Raw genomic sequence first — 21,202 nt, 5'->3', positions numbered from 1 at the left:
TTGCTCAGTCTTTATATCACTCTCTCTCTTCCCTTCTCTCTTTCCCCTCTTGCTCTTTCAGGTCAGTCACAGTGGTCAGGTATTCTGCCACTGTGTACTCTCTGTTTTTCAGGCCAAAACGCATTCCAGTTTTCTTGGTTTTTGGTAAATTCTTTCCAATGTGTCAAGTAATTATCTTTTTGTTTTCTCATGATTTGGTTGGATCTAATTGTGTTGCTGTTGCTGTCCTGGGGCTCTGTGGGGTATATGTGTGTTTGTGAACAGAGCCCCAGGACCAGCTTGCTTAGGTTCACCTCTCTGTAGGTGATAGCTTTGTTATGGAAGGTTTGGGAATTGCTTCCTTTTGGGTGGTTGTAGAATTTATTAACGGCTCTTTTCTGGATTTTGGTAAGTCGTGGGTATCAGACTAAATCTGCTCTGCATGCATTATTTGGTGTTTTACGTTGTACACAGAGGATATTTTTGCAGAATTCTGCATGCAGTCTCAATTTGGTGTTTGTCGCATTTTGTGATTTCTTGGTTGGTGAGCGGACCCCAGACCTCACAACCATAAAGGGCAATGGGTTCTAAAATTGAATCAAGTATTTTAAAGCCAGATCATAATTGGTATGTCAAAATGTATGTTCCTTTTGATGGCATAGAAGGCCCTTCTTCCCTTGTCTCTCAGATCGTTCACTCCTTTGTGGAAGTTACCTGTGGATGTTTAAGCCGAGGTTTGTGTCATTTTTTGTGTGCTCTAGGGCAGCGGTATTTAGATGGAATTTGTATTTGTGGTGCTGGCAACTGGACCTTTTTTGGAACACCATTATTTTTGTTTTACTGAGATTTACTCTCAGGGCCCAGGTCTGACAGAATCTGTGCAGAATATCTAGGTCCTGCTGTAGGCCCTCCTTGGATGGGGACAGAAGCACCAGATCATCAGCAAACAGTAGACATCTGACTTCAGATTCTAGTAGGGTGAAGCCGGATGCTGCAGACTGTTCTAGTGCCCTTGCCAATTAGTTGATATATATGTTGCAGAGGGTGGGGCTTAAGCTGCATCCCTGTTTCACCCCACAGCCCTGTGGAAAGAAATGTGTTTGTTTTTTGCCAATTTTAACTACACACTTGTTGTTTGTGTACATGGATTTTATAATGTTGTTTGTTTTCTGAAAGTTTCTATCAATTTGTATAGCAGACCCACATGCCAAATTGAGTCAAAAGCTTTTTTTAAATCAACAAAGCATGATAAGTGTTTTCCTTTGTTTTCCTTCGTTTTTTTGTCAATTCGGGTGTACAGGGTGAATACATGGTCTGTCATACGGTAATTTGCTAAAAAGCCAATTTGACATTTGCTCAGTACTTTGTTTTCACTGAGGAAATGTACGAGTCTGCTGTTAATGATAATGCAGAGGATTTTCCCAAGGATGCTGTTGACGCATATCCCACGGTAGTTATTGGGGTCAAATTTGTCTCCACTTTTGTGGATCGGGGTGATCAGTCCTTGGTTCCAAATATTGGGGATGATGTTAAAGAGTTTAGGCTTACTTATGTCATGCAATAAAATGCTAATTTATTACTTAAAAATCATACAATGTGATTTTCTGGATTTTTGTTTTAGATTCCGTCTCTCACAGTTGAAGTGTACCTATGATAAAAATTACAGACCTCGACATGCTTTGTAAGTTCGAAAACCTGCAAAATCGGCAGTTTATCAAATACTTGTTCTCCCCACTGTATATATGTATATCTCTCTCTCTCCCTCTCTCACACTCTTGTTCTCTCTAATGTTCAATACCTTCCTATTGAATGCAGGATCCCATCTCTTTGCTTCTTTGTATTCCATACTGGTTCAAAGTCACGTTGCCATTGTCTGAATAGTAGGAGCCGTATGATGGCGATTCAGATTAGATCATCACCTGAAGGCAGGTTCACGGGAGAGCAACACAAAAAGATGTGATGTAAAATTCTCTTTACAGTTGGAGTCTCTTTTAAGGCACATGCCCGGTCTGTGTGATGCGATGGATAGAGAAACGTTGTGGACTGTGATTAGAGGGAAACTTCAAAGATGACCATGTTTGGTGAGAGGATGTTGATCAGGATGAGAAGGGAAAGGCAAGTGTTGAGAATCTACTATAGATTGGTTAGCATCACTACTGGTCATGCCCCCTGTCGTGTCTTGTAAAGGTTTCTAAACTACATTCATGACATGAGTCTCATTCCTATTCAATTATTCAATCAGGACTTACTCTTCTTCTCCATTCACAAAGGCAACACTGGTTTGAAACACCGAAATGTGGGAGTCTTATTATAGTGTTATTTAATTTCCGTGTGTGTGTCCGTGTGTGTCCGTGTGTGTCCGTGCCTGCATGCCCGTGAATTCATGTGTGTGTTAGTTTCACGAATTCTAACTCTGTTGTAATGTGTCCTCCTGTCCAGATGGGACAACAGCGGTGGTGGGAGCAGGAGATCACTGTGGAAGGAACCATCACCAAGGGAGAGCTGATCACACACAACCTGACAGAGCTTATCAAGCCAGAGGCCTATGAGGTGCGCCTCACCCCAATCACACGCTTCGGAGAGGGGGACTCCACGATCAGGATCATCACCTACAGTGGTGAGTAGACCATTGGATCAGTCTATGTACTGTATGTCTAAGGTTGCACAATTCTGATAACTTTCAGAAAATTCCCAAGTTTTACAGAAATCCTTGTTGAGGATTCCTGTTTTCCTGCTCATTCCCTCCTGATTCTGGGAATCTTCCAACCGGGATTTCTGGAAAACCTAAATATTTTGGGAACCCTACTGTATATCTAGTTGTTCTTTTTGATTGTGGATGTAATAACATCAGGCATATATTATTAGGGCTGTTGCGGTGACCGTATTACTGCCATACCGGTGGTCATGAAGGCAGTCAAATTCCACGTGACCATTTAGTCACAGTAATTAAGCTCTGATGCTGCTGATAGTCATTAGTAGCCTAGAAAACTTGCTGCCTGGTACTCAGCACTCTATTGTCCCTCTAATAACCTTGACATCAACGCAAATGTAATTGAAAATCTAATCAAACATAAGCTCATGTTGGGCAACATTTCTATAGGCTATGCAATTGTGTGAGAAAACAGAGTGTATGCCTCTTAAAAAGAGGAGGATTCCATCAGCTTTCTATAGGCTAGACCTACCATATTTATTTCTAAACTTTCCTAATATTTAGCACAATGCTCTAATCTTTACAACCGGAGTATAGCATAACTGGCTGGCTTGAAAATGAACCACAGGAAAATTGTCCTCCATTCTCTATTTAAGTGTAGAGATAACATGTATTTTCCCAGGTGCATGATAATAGTCCATTCTAAGTTAAAACAAATTTCTCATATGTGTAATTTAGTATCTGTAAAGACAAGATTAATAGTCTGATGGGTGACAATATTAATCAAATCAAATCAAATGTATTTATATAGCCCTTCGTACATCAGCTGATATCTCAAAGTGCTGTACAGAAACCCAGCCTAAAACCCCAAACAGCAAGCAATGCAGGTGTAGAAGCACGGTGGCTAGGAAAAACTCCCTAGAAAGGCCAAAACCTAGGAAGAAACCTAGAAAGGAACCAGGCTATGTGGGGTGGCCAGTCCTCTTCTGGCTGTGCCAGGTGGAGATTATAACAGAACATGGGCAAGATGTTCAAATATTAGCCTTGTAGTCACTTAGTCACTTGTGAATGATATATTATCACTTATCACTTGTGAATGATGCCCAGCTTAAGGCAAGAAACAATGCCTTTTTTTGTGACTTTTTCGAATCATAGTCACATAGACATATGTTTTGATAAGGTTTGTATCGCAACTAAAGTGGCCAAATAACTTGTTAAAATGAAGCACATGAATCTGCTTTACAGCGGGTGTAGACCCTAACTGGCGTACATAAACAGCACGTGAGTTTCAAGTTTGGGGAAGATAATTTTCACCATAAAAATGTACCTTTATTTAAAATACATGCATCATCGCATTTGTGGTCATAATGGTGTTTTCCCACTAATGGAAGATTTGCGCTTTTATACTACTGCCGTGTGCACATTGCTGCACTTATAATGTGAAGAAATAGACTAATAGTTTACCAACATTTTAAGCTTAATGTTCCCATCTGTTGCGTCAACCTCATTGCGTGAAAATTAATTTGCGATCTATCGTATCCCACAACTGTTGCGGAATATTTATTTTTCTCGCACAGAATAGGTCAACTTTTGTATTATATGGGATAGTAGATTGACGTAGGCGGCAGGTAGCCTAGTGGTTAGAGCGTTGGGCCTGTTGCTGGATCGAATCCCATAGCTGGTAAAAATCTGTCGTTCTACCCCTCAACAAAGCAGTAAACCCACCCCGGTAGGCCGTCATTATAAATATGAATTTGTTCTTAACTGAATTGCCTAGTTAAATAAAAAAGGCTAGTGCTTTTGCTGTTCGTTAGGCCTACTCATCTTGTTGGTTGACGTAAAATAAATGTGGACAGTTCTTTCAATATCTCCAATATGCACCTCGGAATTGGATAAGGATGCTCACTTGCGTCCCCAAGCAGGCAGCACCCAGGAAGATGGTGCATTATGGCCACACAAAGATGATGCCGCCAGGAAATTTGAGGCATTATCAAGTACTTCTTAAATTGTGAATGAGAGACTGACAAAGTGTGTACAGTCTGCACAACATAACAAAGCAGAGCTCATGCCTTTCAAGCGACGTTTTTCAAATCATCATTAGAGTGAAATCATGTAGCCTTTTTCAGGAGCTAGCTTGGCTATGCTAGCTAACCCACAGCAAACCCATTATTGACAGTGAGATACCGGAGCTAGCTTGGCTATCATGCTAACCCAGAGAGCATAAGACACAAAGCATCATAACATCTGCCAGTATAACTTTTAGCTAAGCTAGGCTATAGGACCTGTGATTGAGAAGCACTCTGACACTGACTGTGCCGTTAGCTGTCAGACACACCGTGTGCCTGCCTGCGTGCTGCACCCTGAGATGAGCTGCTGCCCGACTTCTGCAGTTTTGAATTATTCAGTTTTACTGCGGCTCATTAGAGCTGTGAGAGGCTGCTTCTGCAGCTCTGAGCAGCTCCTTTCCCTGGTGTGTGTGTGTGAGTGTGTGTGTATGTATGTGTCTGTCTGTGTGCGTACATGCGTGTGCATGTGACTATACTAATTGCTAATTACAGTAGTGTAGACCTGGAAATGGGCCAGGGACGGCACCAGCTCCCACTACTACACGCCCACATGCTACCAAACCAGTGGATAGTCTGTATGCTAGGGATGTCTCACGTGACTGTGAGACTAGCATCGGAAAAATAGTTGTAATTACCATTCTACTGTCATTATCACTCTCATACTGTATAGCATTCTCCAAATGAATAAATATAGAAACTGAGTGATGTAATGACATATGATGTACCTAGTGCAGGGTTCCCCAACTGGTGGCACGCTGGCCGAATTTGGCCCACAGGTGGTTTTATTTGCCCCCCCCCCAAGTTTCCTTTTCCCCCCTTTTTTTCTCCCCAATTTTGTGATATCAAATTAGTAGTTACAGTCTTGTCCCATTGCTGCAACTCCTGTACGGACTCGGGAGAGGCAAAGGTTGAGAGCCATGCGTCCTCCGAAACACAACCCTGCCAAGCCGCACTGCTTCTTGACACACTTCCCACTTAACCCAGAAGCCAGCCGCACCAATGTGTTGGAGGAAACACCGTACAACTGGCAACCGTGTCAGTGTGCATGCACCCGGCCCGCCACAAGGGGTCGCTAGAGCGCGATGGGGCAAGGCCATCCTGGTCGGCCAAACCCTCCCCTAATCCAGATGACTCTGGGCCAATTGTGCGCCGCCTCATGGGTCTCACCGTCGCGGCCGGCTGCGACACAGCCCGGGATCAAACCAGGGTCTGTTTTGACGCCTCAAGCACTGCAATGCAGTGCCTTAGACCGTTGCTCCACTCGGGAGGCCCCCCAACCACAGGTTTTCAGAGCAAAAAATAATAATATATATTATATGGGGTTGAATTGTCATTGTTGGACATAAAAGACTGTTAAACCATCAGGGAATCAGGGAATCAGCGCCAAGTGATTTTAATTTAGGAAATCTGTTCCCAAGTATTCTCACACATAATAGAGACATTTGATCATATACCATTGTAAGGGAGGTTTCAAATGATTATGTTTTAGTAAAATTATATCTGTTCGGGCTTCTTGCAGTCAATTTGCAATCTACAAATGAGGTGTAATTATGTTCTGGACTCCCGACCATGCGCTCAAGAACAAATTTGCCCGCGGCTGAATCTAGTTAATGATCCCTGCCCTAGTGCATCACATCATGTCATCAGCGAGGAGACATGCACAAGAATCTGATTAAAAAAGATATGTCATTATGTTAGTGTTAATTACAGTGTTATTATACCACCTGAGGTTCACTAGTTGATAGGAAATATAATTAGCCCATATGTTTCATAGTGTTTTTGAGTTTGCAGGAAAGTAACGTAATGACTATGGAGCAACATTAGATCAATTTCCTGTAGACCAAGATTAAGTTATCTCATCATTGGGTTCTGTGATGATGATGATGATGTAGGCTTACACAGCTTTTTAGGTCTGACAGAATGGCAGGATGAGCAATTCCTCCTTTGCAGGCGAACAGCATAGGATAGCAGGTTTGCTGAGTTTGTTAGTGAAAACTGCTTAGTGTCCCAAGCTGGCTGTGGTATGAAGAATGGCTGTGTCACCAATCTCCCACAGACACACTCTGGGATTCTACTGTTGTGACAAAGTCAGCAGCTGTTTGCTGATCCAAATTCAGTCTTTGCTTCCCAACAGCCCCTCTAAAACAGACTTAATGTGTAGGTGGCCCCCTACCTGTCCCACACACATTGACAGTGTAGCAAAGACTCTCTATTACACGATCCTTTTGTCCTGAAATAATTAAATATCATGTCTGCCCTGGCAGAAACTGCAGTACCTGGACAGAATACCAGCCAAAAGTGTGTGAGCATTCTGTCTCGCTGGCATGATCAAACCCTCACTAAATCTGACTGTGAGTATGTTCAGCACTGCTGTGTGACCTGTCTATATTCCTCTAGCACAGGTGAGGGGGTCACTGGTAAGCTAGTTGTGTGATTCAGTCCTCTCCTGCCTGTGTCACTGCGTTCAGAGACTGGGCTGAGGCATGCCCTGCAGTTTACAATGCTGCTGTTAAGCTCATCCATTCAGAAGCTCAGAGTGATGGGAGTATAGTCACCAATTTGTTTTCTCTTCTCTTCCTCTTACTTTGCTGTCTTTTTAATTTCTCCTCTTCTCTCCTCTTCTGTCCTCTACTCTACCTTCTTCTCTTTCCTCTTGTCCTCTTCTATCCTCTTCTCTCCTCTCTTCTCTTCTGTCCTTTTCTCTCCTCTTTTCTCCTCTTCTGTCCTCTTCTCTCCTCTCTTCTCTTTCCTCTTGTCCTCTTCTATCCTCTTCTCTTCTCTCTTCTCTTCTGTCCTCTTCTCTCCTCTCTTCTCTTTCCTCTTGTCCTCTTCTCTCCTCTCCTTTTCTCCTCCTCTTTTTCTCTCCTCTTCTCTTTTCCTCTTCTGTTCACTCCTCTTCTCTTTTCTCCTCTCTTCTCTTCTCCTGTCCTCTCCTCTCTTTTCCTCTTCGGTCCTCTCCTCTCCTCTCCTCACTTCTTTTCTCATCTCTTCTCTTTTCATCTTCTGTCCTCTTTCCTCTACTCACTTCTCTTTTCTCCTCTCTTTTCCTCTTCTGTCCTCTCCTCTCCTCGCTTCTCTTATTTCCTCTTCTCTCCTCTCCTCTCTTCACTTCTCTTTTCATTTTCTGTCCTCTTCTCTCTTCTCTTTTCCTTTTCTGCCCTCTTCTCTCCTCTCTTTTCCTTTTCTGTACTCTTCTCTCTTCTCTTTTCCTCTTCTGTCCTCTTCTCTCCTCTCTTTTCCTTGCCTCTCTCGATGCTGGAGACTTGCTGGAAATTGAAGCACCGTAATAGCCTGTAATGTATACACAGATAGAATGAGAGAGAAAAACACAGAAGAAAAGAGAGAGAGAAAGAGAAAACATTTCAAATGAAGGACACAGGGATGTGATCCCAAAGTTATTTCCGTCCTCAAGATTCAAGCAGTGTTTCTGGAATTCACAGTGATTATTCCGGTTGGCAGGCTTGAGCCGTGAACACGCCATCACAGTCTTTAAGAGATGGCCCCTCACCAAGACCAGACCCTTTAAACGTGATTGATATGAATCTTGGAGAGCAAGCGGTGGCCAGGGATTGTAGGTTGTGGGGTTTATGAACGGTCGGGTTGTTCTGGCCTATCGGCACCTTGAGCCTTGCCATTAAACGCTTTGCTTTGTAATACAGTAGCGGACCAGTGGACATGGAAGCCTGCCAAGATGAAGTGTGTGTGTGTGTGTGTGTGTGTGTGTGTGTGTGTGTGTGTGTGTGTGTGTGTGTGTGTGTGTGTGTGTGTGTGTGTGTGTGTGTGTGTGTGTGTGTGTGTGTGTGTGTGTGTGTGTGTGTTAGCCGGACCCTAGTGTGTGTGTGGCTGATAATGAGCTCTCCGTATCACAGTCAACATGGTGGATTTGAAACAAGATGAACTGGCAAACCCATCTAGTAGAAACCTAGTCTCCCTGGCAGACACATCCAGTAGAGACCTAGTCACCCTGGCAGACAAATCTAGTAAACATCTAGGCTCCCTGGCAGACACATCTAGTAGAAACCTAGTCTCCCTGGCAGACAAATCTAGTAAACATCTAGTCTACCTGGCAGACACATCTAGTAGAAACCTAGTCTCCCTGGCAGACACATCTAGTAGAAACCTAGTCTCCCTAGCAGACACATCTAGTAGAGACCTAGTCTCCCTGGCAGACACATCTAGTAGAAACCTAGTCTTCCTGGCAGACACATCCAGTAGAGACCTAGTCTCCCTGGCAGACACATCTAGTAAACATCTAGTCTCCCTAGCAGACACGTCTAGTAGAAACCTAGTCTCCCTGGCAGACACATCTAGTAGAGACCTAGTCTCCCTGGCAGACACAACCAGTAGAGACCTAGTCTCCCTGGCAGACACATCTAGTAAACATCTAGTCTCCCTAGCAGACACATCTAGTAAACATCTAGTCTCCCTGTCAGACACATCTAGTCACCCTGGCAGATGCTTTGGAGTATATAATAGTGTTCAAGAGAATTGAGGTTGAATAAAGTGTCTACTGACTCTGTAAAGTTCACGTTTGAAGAAGGCATTACTTAGAAGTGTACCTACAAGCGTACAAGCAGAGAGTGCACTCATATACTCTAGCCTAGTCCTAACTGTTACAATTACTTTATCTCTCATCCTCTTTCGTTAATTGAACCATTTGTGTGGGAACAATGGAGAAATGGAGGATCGTTTTAAGTCTTCACAGCTTGCCTGGGAGCTCTTTAGCGCCCACAGTTGACACAGTATGACGCAATTTCCAGTCTATAACATATTCAGTAGGCACCTATTGACACAGTATGACGCAATTTCCAGTCTATAACATATTCAGTAGGCACCTCAAATGTCTGTACGCTATAGTGAACACAATGTCTTTGATGGGCCAGTCATAACTTGTTGTTCAGTAACTGCTACTGCACCTGGACAATCAGACCAAATAATGTTTAAGCATGCTGTGACAATACTTACTGTCAAGTTCGGTCTATTGTCTCTGGTCGTAAAACACAATTACTACACAAAGTAGAAATGAAAATATATTTGTAATGGCACTGCCTGGCATGAAGTGGGTGTGGGTGGGTGTGTCGGGTAGAGGGTAGAGGGGGGAAGATATGACTGACACATTCATTTAGACTAAGGCTGTGTGACTCAGAGGCTGCAGGTAAAATATCAGTCAAATGAAATATTTTCATAAGCAAGGCCTCAAAAAATGGTAGAGAGAGAGAAATGTGTAAAGAGGGAGAATCAGAGGAGAGAGCGATAGAGGAGGGGAAACAGGAGAGAGAAAGGGAGAAATTGGGAGAGCAAAGAGAAGAAGGGAGGAGAGAGATTCGGCTTGGGAGTGCTCACTAGAGAATAAAAGAATAGAACTGTCAGAAAAATCAGCAGCATCTGTTTCCAGGCCCGCGGCTAAAGCATAAAACTATTCTCTAAACCAGAATGGTTGATTCCCCTCTGTGGAGCCTTTTATTTCTATGCTGCACTGTGGAACTACACTGTTTGGACATGGGATTCAGTCTCATCGATATGCTTGGAAATATAAAAGAGCCTATAGCAACATCTCCTTAATCTTTTACTCCAAACTGTAGGCACACAGTATGCCAGGGATCATCAACTAGATTCAGCCGTGAGCTGATTTCGTTCTTGAGCAGATGGTCGGGGCGCCGTAACATAATAACAAATCATTTGTAGACTGCAAATTGACCAATATTGTTATTATCTTATATTATTATGTGTCGGAATACTTAGGAACAAATATCGTGAATTAAAATCACTTGTAACTGATTTCCTGATGTTTTTACAATGCTTTATGTCCAACAATGACATTACATTTATTTTATTATTATTGTTACTTTGCTCAGAAAACTTGTTGGGGGGGGGGGGACCTGCGGGCCGCCAGTTGGCGAACCCTGCTGTATGCTTTAAACTATTCAACCTCTCAAGTCAATGTGTTTGAATGAGGGACTGCTACAAGGCTGCAACAGTTATTGTACCGTTACAATTGATTTGTGTTTGTCCTCGTTATAGGAAATGCATCATGGTTGACTGTTGGATTTCTCAATACACAAAGACTTCAAGCTTCTGCTATTGGCCGGCAGCACCTGTTAGGGCAAACAGACACACCCACAGTGACTCACCTAGAAGTGGTTCCTTTAGAAAGGGGCTGTCCAAATATTGTGGTGACCCTGGCAGTTGCAGCACAAAATATTGTTTTCATGTCTCTGGGTGGACTGTTTAGTCCTGTCCTGCAGTCAATTAACCAAGTCGCCCTCTAGTGGCCTGAAGGGTGGAATATTATTAAAAATAAAATCCTAATTCCATAATTAATAATCATCTGGTGTTTATGTCAAACGGTTTTGTTATATTTCAGTCTTCTGTGATGTATAGAAAGTGTAATATTGGGATGAAAATTCAAAATGTAATACATTTAAACTTTATGACGTCTCAGGTGTCTTCTTTGTTTTAAGACCATAACCATGTGTGTGATGTGTATACTTTAGTTTCAAAGTAGATTTGTTTAAGTCTACCAATAATCACTTTGTGACTCTGATTTAGCCAACAGCAGTATTATTAACAAAAGAGGCTTATTCGGTTACTGCAGTGTCTCCTCTATCTGTAGAAAGAGTAAATTGAGTGTGTACTGTATAAGAAGTAGCCTATAGGCAGCGTAGGTTCAGGGCTCTTGTCCTTCATCATGAGGGGAAGTTGCAGAAGTGTCTTGTCTTGCTACAGCCATGCTCAGTCACAGTATAACTTCATAACAAACCACTGTAAAGAGGGCCTTGGTCAAACAACCCTTGGACTACAACAAAGAGTATATAGAAGAAGAGTAATATCCATTAGACACTTGCAAGATGATGTGTGAAACTTTCCATAAAGGACAGAAATGTCCTTCTTGCTTTCGTTCTCTCCTCTCCTCTCCCAATTCCTCTCCTATCTTTTCTTTTTCTCTCCTCTGCTCTCTTATCTTCCTTTCATCTCCTCTTCTCTTCTCTTCTTCTCTCCTTTCCTCTTCCTTCCTCTCCTCTTTCCACTGTCTCTTATTTCCTGTCCTCCTCCTTCCTTTTCTTGTCATGGATTGAGAAACAGCTGTGTTTATAGCTAAAGGACCACCTCACAACAATAAGTCTGAAAAATGGCTCTCTTTTCTTTTATCTCCATGAATCGCCTCTATTTCAGTTTGCCTCAGTGTATAGGAGACCTGGCTGGCCCTTCAGTTCTTAACCAATGTTTTCGTTTTGGGAATGATTTGTTAATATTTCAAATCAAATTTAATCGAGTGGATTAAAATCTATTCCTTCCATGAGTTGCTGCGTTCCATAAATCATTGCCGGTAGCTGTAACACAGTTCTGTGGTTAAGCTGAAGTTGCACATCTATTCACGGGGACAGGAATCTAACATTAAAAAGCCCATACATCTTCCTGACAGCTTAAATTGTATTTACTCCACAAAAAAAGGAGCTGCGGGGCTAACTGGCTTAAATTGAGGGGAAAACACCTCCATACACATGCAGTCAAATAGCTAGGTGGCTAACACAGAAAGGTCAAGGGGAAAAAACAGTGTTTTTTTACCCTTGACCTTTCTGTGTTAGCCACCTAGCTAAACCATCGTAAAATTATCAATGAAGAATGTTGATGAAGCCAGGCAGATGAGTGGCAGGTAGAATGCACAATGACCCTGACAGGTATTTTAATAAAAGGGACAATCTACTGGATCCTGTTCTGTGAATTCTATTTCTGTAACTGGCACAGCCATCTTTTAGTGGAATGTCACCAGTGTAGCTCTAGAATATTATAGTATTCTTCTCATGTTTATGTACCTGTAGTGATATGGTAGACAGGTCACCAGTGTAGCTCTAGAATATTATAGTATTCTTCTCATGTTTATGTACCTGTAGTGATATGGTAGACAGGTCACCAGTGTTGCTCTAGAATATTATAGTATTCTTCTCATGTTTATGTACCTGTAGTGATATGGTAGACAGGTCACCAGTGTAGCTCTAGAATATTATAATTATAGTTATTAAAATCAAATGCAAGCATACGTTTGTTTTAATAATCAGTAGAAAGGTAAGGTCAGACTGTTTCCCAACTCATTCATTTAGGCTCTCTACAAAGAACTCATTACAGGCCACCATCAGCGCAGAAACCAAAACGACACACTCCTGAAAGACCGGTGGGTTGCCTGATATCATTTATCAATTGTCGTGGACCTGTCTACAAAATGTTTGAATTTAACAAAGTTTTATATCGGCTTTTCCCCCCAACCTAAATATTATGGACTGGCTGTGAATTCTGAAGAATTGTAGGGCTACAAAAAAAAGATGCAATTACAATACTTACAGTAGTTAGATGTTTTAATGTATTTGTTATAGTACTACTGATATTCATCACTGCATTGTTGGGAAAGAGCAAGCAACAAAGGCATTTCACTGTAATTGTGCACATGACAATAAAAACTTGAAACTTGATACATCGGCCAACTTCAATGTGAAAGATCAGCTGTTAAAATCTATATACTGGGCTTCTAGGTCCAATTAAATTAGAGATTCACATGGTCATTTGTTGTATGGCTCCTTTGGGAATATGAACCCATCATGGCCAGAAAAGGTGAGGAATATATTGTTATGAAATGTCAAATTATTTTAGGAGATTCCATAGTTTTTTAGGAATAAGCTTTTCATCATAGCCCCCATTTGCACAAAATACCTGCTTGCCAGCTTGCAATTAGGGCTGTGGTGGGCTTTACATTTTGACAGCCGGTTATTGTCAAGCAAATTAACGGTAATTGACCGTTAATTAACATAAATACATTTAGCATCTCCTGGCTTCCATGCATAGCCTACAAGCCACTGGTGCAGACCTTTGGGACATCTACATTTTAAAAAGTCTAATAAATCAATTTAATGTAGCCTACACCATCACAATAAATACATTATTTATTTTAGATAGGTCTAAAGAAATATGATATAAAAAAAATATATGGATTTCAGAAGAACAGAATGGCGTACTATGAGTTGTCCTTATGTTAGGCCCTGATCTGGCTATGTCATATGGCTGTGGGCTACACTAGTTAATTTAGCAGACAATATTTGCGTAGAATTCCGTGTCATTATTTTATTTCATTTGATAATGTGAAGAATACAATTTAATAAAATAGAAAGTAAATATTTTCTCCATACAATTTCTGAGGAAGTGGCTATTCTGTGTTGAGCATTTAACGGGAAACAGGTCCTCCTATATGCATTTAGAGTTATTAATGCAACTTTAGTTGTGATTAAAATGTTAGGCTGTATGTTTTGATTTTTAATACATTCTAAAGCTGCATGATGCAACTCTAATTCAACATTACTGTGCAGCCGTATTCATTGATCTGGCCAAGGCTTTCGACTCTGTCAATCACCACATCCTCATCGGCAGACTCGACAGCCTTGGTTTCTCAAATGATTGCCTCGCCTGGTTCACCAACTACTTCTCTGATAGAGTTCACTGTGTCAAATCGGAGGGTCTGCTGTCCGGACCTCTGTCAGTCTCTATGGGGGTGCCACAGGGTTCAATTCTTGGACCGACTCTCTTCTCTGTATACATCAATGAGGTCGCTCTTGCTGCTGGTGAGTCTCTGATCCACCTCTACGCAGACGACACCATTCTGTATACTTCTGGCCCTTCTTTGGACACTGTGTTAACAACCCTCCAGGCAAGCTTCAATGCCATACAACTCTCCTTCTGTGGCCTCCAATTGCTCTTAAATACAAGTAAAACTAAATGCATGCTCTTCAACCGATCGCTACCTGCACCTACCCGCCTGTCCAACATCACTACTCTGGACGGCTCTGACTTAGAATACGTGGACAACTACAAATACTTAGGTGTCTGGTTAGACTGTAAACTCTCCTTCCAGACCCATATCAAACATCTTCAATCCAAAGTTAAATCTAGAATTGGCTTCCTATTTCGCAACAAAGCATCCTTCACTCATGCTGCCAAACATACCCTTGTAAAACTGACCATCCTACCAATCCTCGACTTTGGCGATGTCATTTACAAAATAGCATCTCCCACCTGTAGCACACGCTCCAGCAGGTATATCTCTCTAGTCACCCCCAAAACCAATTCTTTCTTTGGCTGTCTCTCCTTCCAGTTCTCTGCTGCCAATGACTGGAACGAACTACAAAAATCTCTGAAACTGGAAACAATTATCTCCCTCACTAGCTTTAAGCACCAACTGTCAGAGAAGCTCATAGATTACTGCACCTGTACATAGCCCACCTATAATTTAGCCCAAACAACTACCTCTTTCCCTACTGTATTTTATTTATTTATTTATTTTGCTCCTTTGCACCCCATTATTTTTATTTCTACTTTGCACATTCTTCCATTGCAAATATACCATTCCAGTGTTTTACTTGCTATATTGTATTTACTTTGCCAACCATGGCCTTTTTTGCCTTTACCTCCCTTATCTCACCTTATTTGCTCACATCGTATATAGACTTGTTTATACTGTATTATTGACTGTATGTTTGTTTTACTCCATGTGTAACTCTGTGTCGTTGTATGTGTCGAACTGCTTTGCTTTATCTTGGCCAGGTCACAATTGTAAATGAGAACTTGTTCTCAACTTGCCTACCTGGTTAAACAAAGGAGAAATAAAAAAAATAAAAAAATAATTATGATTTTTTTTTAAAGTTGCATGAAAGGCATGAGCTCTACTTTGTTTTTTTGCGCAGGCTGCACACACTTCATCAGTCTCTCATTCACAATTTGACAAGCACTTGATAATGCCTTGAACTTCCCAGCAGCATCACCCTTGTGTGGCCGTAATACGTAATATATAAGGAAATCCATGCCTTTTGCAGACAGTGGGCATTGTGCCCTTGGGCTGAATATAATCATTATAATTCCCTTCTCCCAGCTGCGTGCTCCGAAGCGCCTCTCACTCACGTGGCTTTCTCAGATATCTCAATTCTTATTAGCCAATGCTTGTCAGTGATTGGGCACTTCTCAAACCTTAGCTCTGGAGTATGCTACAAATGAAGACGGACACATCGTGGATGCAACTGCGCGCATCCTTCCTATCGAATTCCGAGGCGCATATAAAAAATGTTGGAAGAACTGTCCACATTTACCTTTCGTCAGCCAACAAGATGAGTAGGCCAAACAAACAGCAAAAGGACTGGCCTCTGTCAATCTACTATCCCACATAGTATAAAAGTTAACCTATTGTATTGCTCAACTTGTCCTTCTGTGTTAAAAAAGGAATACTCCAAACATACTCTGGGACAGTTGTGTTTTGCGATAGATCCCAAATTAATACAACTGTGAGCATCACAAAATATCTTAAAAGCATTGCGAATGATAAACAGATCAGAATGTTTAGCTTAAAATGTTGATATACCATTAGGCTATTTCTTCACATTATAAGCACAGCAATGCGCACACGACAGTAGGCTATATGCGTGAATGTTCCAAAATGCTGTGAATTAGCGGGAAAACACCATACTCATAATTAACCGCGAATGCGATTATGAATGTAATGTTTTTTTATGGTGAAAATGATCTTCCTCAAACTTGGAACTCAAGCGCTGCCTATGTATACCAGTTAGGCTCTACACCGGTTGTAAAGCTGATTAATTTGCAGCATTTTAAGAAGTTATTTGGCCACTTTAGTTGTGATACAAACCATATCAAAACATATAGGCCTGTGGGCTAGTCTAAGGAGATATGCGACTATGATTTGAAAAAGTCGCCAAAAAAAGTAATGCTCTGTTTCTTGCCTTAGTGCACGCAAGCTGGGCATCATTATAATAATTCACAAGTGATAGGCTAATATTGTCACCCATCAGACTCTTCTTGATTTAATCTTGTCTTTACATATTATTTATTATATGTGCGAAATTGGTTTTTTGATTTATAATGGACTATTATCATGCACATGTCTCGGAACAGGGGCAGTGGGAAAAAATGTGCGCAACATGAGTTCATGGGTACCCTTGAAAAGTTTGATTTGATTTTCAAATTAATTTGCATTGATGTCAGAGTGATTAGAGGGTGTAACGGCTTTCTTTAGGTGAAGTAGAGGCGGACCAAAATGCAGCGTGGTGGTTATTCATGTTCTTTAAGTTATAAAGACACTACACATGAGATAACTAACAAAAACAACAAACTTGAGAAAACCTAAAACAGTCCCATCTGGTGCAAACACAAAGACAGGAACAATCACCCACAAACACACAGTGAAACCCAGGCTACCTAAATATGGTTCCCAATCAGAGACAATGACTAACACCTGCCTCTGATTGAGAACCATATCAGGCCAGACATAGAAATAGACAAACAAGACATCCAACATAGAATGCCCACTCAGATCACACCCTGACCAACCAAAACATAGAAACATACAAAGCAAACTATGGTCAGGGTGTGACAGAGGGACAATAGAGCGCTGAGTACCAGGGAATTAGCAAGTTTGGTAGGCTACTAATGACCATCAGCAGCATCAAAGCTTGGAGAAGCATAGTTACCGGGACTAAATGGTCACTTGGAATTAGAATGCGGTCATGACTCGTGACCGCCAGTGTGGCGGAAATATTGTCTGTAGATTGCTTTGTATGTTTCTATTTTTAGTTTGGTCAGGGTGTGATGTTGTAGGTCTAGGTTTTCTTTTTCTATGTGTTTGGCCTGGTATGGTTCTCAATCAGAGGCAGCTGTCTATCGTTGTCTCTGATTGAGAGCCATACTTAGGTAGCCTGTTTTCCCATTTTGAGTTGTGGGTGATTATTTTCCGTTTCAGTGTTTTCACCATATGGGACTGTTTCGGTTTTCATTTATTCTCTTGTTCGTTTGTTTTCTGTTTTCAGTGTAATAAATATGATGAACACTTACCACGCTGCCTATTGGTCCGATATTTCATACTCCTCGTCAGAGGAAGAAGAAAACCGTTACAAATACGGTCACCTAACAGCCCTACTAGCAATACAATATTTCATCCACTAGCAGATGGGTGTGCGCATGGTCTAAAGTTTGCCGTGACGTAAGCACATTCTCACATCAAGTAAAAAAATTATAAACGCCAACTTTTGCATGAAAACTGGTGCAAGCCAATTTTGGGGTATATTTTGTATGTACACACAAATGAGGGCCCTGGCCCTTGTCAAAACACAACCAACAAAGGCTATTCCTACAAATTAGTGAGATGAAACATTGTGTCTCACATGCCTCAACGTTTACGTAAGGTGCTTGTGAGTGGAATTTGCCTTTGGTACGGACATCAGTAAGGCAAATTAACGGAATATAGTGATCATCTGTTTTATCTAAGATTATTAACAGTCGGGCTGTTCTTAGTAGTCCCAGTCTCACACAATAGATAGCACAGAGGGGGAAGTGTGTGTGTGTGTGTGTGTGTGTGTGTGTGTGTGTGTGTGTGTGTGTGTGTGTGTGTGTGTGTGTGCGTGTGTGCACTCATCCGTGTGGACAGATTTGTATCCTCTTTTATTTCAAATGTCTCATTTGTTCTTGGATCCATTCCTATCTTTACTCTGATAATGATTGTCTCTGCTGCACTGGAGATGATTTCTCTATCAGTTATGCCATTTAAAAGTTGATTAAACATTTCCATTTCCAATTAAACTCTATAATTGTACTCTGTGAGAATGTGTCATTAGAAGTTGAGATGATGGCCACCAGGAAACACAATTCAAAGTTTACCAGCTGCTAATGTTCAATCATTACAAATGTCAGGTTAGAAGGTTGCGTTACACACTGTTTGTGTGCTGTTTTGGGTGTAACGGTACCTTTTGACGTTCTGTGACATTATGTCCCATTACTCCGCACACCTCAAGGGCAACACCCAAACCCTTCTATATGAGTAAGCAAACTGCTGTTTAAATGATGGAAGACTATTGTATTGTTTACTAATGACTACCTCGCTTTTGATTTTCAGCTCCCGTCAACCCTCACCTGAGTAAGTAACTGTTTGTTTTGTTTCTCACATCACTTAGCATGTCTCAGAGTATGATGAGGACATTCCCACCCTTAACTAGGCAGAGCTGAGCAGCCCTGCCAGAATCCTGCTGAGTAGTTTTCCTGTAATATACTTTATAACTGGGGGATGGGGGATATCTGTGTGTGTGTGTGTGTGTGTGTGTGTGTGTGTGTGTGTGTGTGTGTGTGTGTGTGTGTGTGTGTGTGTGTGTGTGTGTGTGTGTGTGTGTGTGTGTGTGTGTGTGTGTGTGTGTGTGTGTGTGTGTGTGTGCATAGTGCTCATTAATGCATTCTATGTGTTCTCTCCAACGTTCTCACATTAATCAGGTCCCATGTAACTTACGGAAAACCTCCACATTAACATCTCCCTACTTCACAAACACTCGCTTGCTAAAGCGTATTGTGTAATTGTGTTGGGTTAGCAGTTAGCACATACAAATATAATCATTTATTACCAGCATCATTAGCAAACCCCCTATAGATTATAGATGGCAGCCAATCTTATCTAAACAATAGATCTAATCTGCACACCTCTTCACTACTCTCCTACAACCCCCCCTTCCTCCTACTCCTCCTCCTCCTCCTTCCACTTTTCCATCTCCTACTCCTCTATGTCCTCCTACACTCCACTCCACTCCACTCCTCCCCTCCCAATCCCCTGTCCATCTCCACTAAGGCTCAGGTCCATGTAGTTTAGCTCACAGTGGATTGACATTAGCAGAGAGATGCTGGGGGCCAGACCCCCATTTAGATCTGCAAATCTGAACACTGGAGGGGAGAGGAGTCAAGAGCTGAGGCCCCTCTCTCTGTCTCTGGCTGTCTTAGCTGGGCCACTCTCCTCTGTGAGTGTGTGTGTGTGTGTGTGTGTGCGCCTCTCTCTCTCTCATCTCTCTCTCTCCCCCCTCTCCTCCTCCCCTCCTTTCCGCGCCTGCTTCTCCACTACCTGTGTAAAGCCTCTAGTTCCTGCCTCCACCAAGGTCGCCACTTCAAACTGCTTCCAGCTACCTTTTAATAAATCAATGAATATTTATCACACGGCCCCACGTCCTGAATCTAAATGCTGCTTTTTACCAACTCTTTGAGGACACTTCTGTTTCTAAATGTCTCCTGGTTATATCGTGTTGTTTTCGTATTATATTATTTTATATTACAGTTTGACAACCATATCTCTTTAAGAGAACCGTCGATAGAGACCTACAGGGCCTACAGATGTAGAATCTTAATTTATAATTAATGGACATTTTTGTGGGAGTTAATACATCATTCATAAGGGGAAATCAAGTGTGTGTGTGTGTGTGTGTGTGTGTGTGTGTGTGTGCGCATGTCTCAGTCACCAGATCTCAACCCAATTGAAAACTTATGGGAGATTCTGGAGCGGCTCCTGAGACAGCGTTTTTCACCACCATCCACAAAATACCCCTCCAGTAGAGTTCCAGACACTTGTAGAATGTCTGCAAAGAGCTGTGTTCGAATACCCATACTAACATACTGTATACTACATAATGAGTATATACACTACATACTATATACTATTTGTTAATTTTAGTATACTGTAAACCAAGTGTATTCTTTCAGTCTACCGAAAATTGATGCTGTTGCTATGCAACTTCTTGCTAGCTTGTTAGCATAACAAATGACCAGCTCGAAATCTTACGACTTCATTAACATTGTCCATTGAGAACACACAACAACTATACCACTTAGCTAAGCTAAGAATGACATGAATAATCAAGTCAATAAATGTTTTCCTCCATCTCCATCTGTATTTGATGTTTCATTATTTGTGTCCATTCCTATGTTAAATGCTATATGGCTCAACTCTGCACGAGATACACTGTATGCGGCTCGAGACAGACATACCACACACAACTATGAATAGTTCATATACTGGAAAGTTTGATGTATTAGTAGCAAACTAACATTAGGTAGCTAGCTAACATACCAGTACATTGGGGAAGCAAGTAGCCTACTGGTTAGAGTGTTGGGCCAGTAACCAAAAGGTTGTTGGATTGAATACTCTAGCTGACAAGGTAAAAAACAATGTTGTTGTTTTGCCCCCGACCAAGGCAGTTAACCCACTGTTCCCCAGTAGGCCGTCATTGTAAATAATAATTTGTTCTTAACTGACTTGCCTAGTTAAATAAAATAAATACATACAAGCAACTGCTGTAATGCTATGTGGTTCGTAAGGCTAGCGTAGCTATCAAATTGTCAGCCAACATAACGTGTCATGTAACTTATTTGAAAATAACTACTTCTTTATTACATTGCTCAATATTTTCTTAACATTTGTTTGAATTAGTTAAAGCAATGAATATTCATTTTTTGGACTTAAATTTGTATCTGTGCTCGAATATTTTCTTCAAATCTGAAAATGTTGTGAAGCCACGCCCATTTTCTGAAGAATTTGCCCTAAAATGCACAGAAATGGTGTCCACTGCTTGTATACTTTGAATTTTGACGAATAGATGTACAACTTTTGGCATACTAACTATATGCATACTATGACCAATAAGCATACTACATACTC

At 41.5% G+C, this 21,202-nt stretch overlaps 1 protein-coding gene across 1 annotated transcript in view; it reads left to right on the top strand.

Moving 5' to 3' along the window:
• LOC109879218 (MAM domain-containing glycosylphosphatidylinositol anchor protein 2) overlaps positions 1–21,202 on the top strand; it is a 425,402-nt gene that overhangs the window by 292,942 nt on the left and 111,258 nt on the right. The window contains exons 12-13 of the mRNA XM_031800190.1: positions 2,419–2,596; positions 18,632–18,652. Coding sequence (XP_031656050.1) covers positions 2,419–2,596; positions 18,632–18,652 — 199 coding nt within the window. The remainder of the gene's footprint in view (positions 1–2,418; positions 2,597–18,631; positions 18,653–21,202) is intronic.

This window comes from Oncorhynchus kisutch, linkage group LG21 (assembly GCF_002021735.2).
Source record: "Oncorhynchus kisutch isolate 150728-3 linkage group LG21, Okis_V2, whole genome shotgun sequence".
Lineage (NCBI taxonomy): Eukaryota > Metazoa > Chordata > Actinopteri > Salmoniformes > Salmonidae > Oncorhynchus > Oncorhynchus kisutch.
Note: the sequence above shows the minus strand (reverse complement) of the source record. Positions and strands in the feature narration are given on the sequence as shown.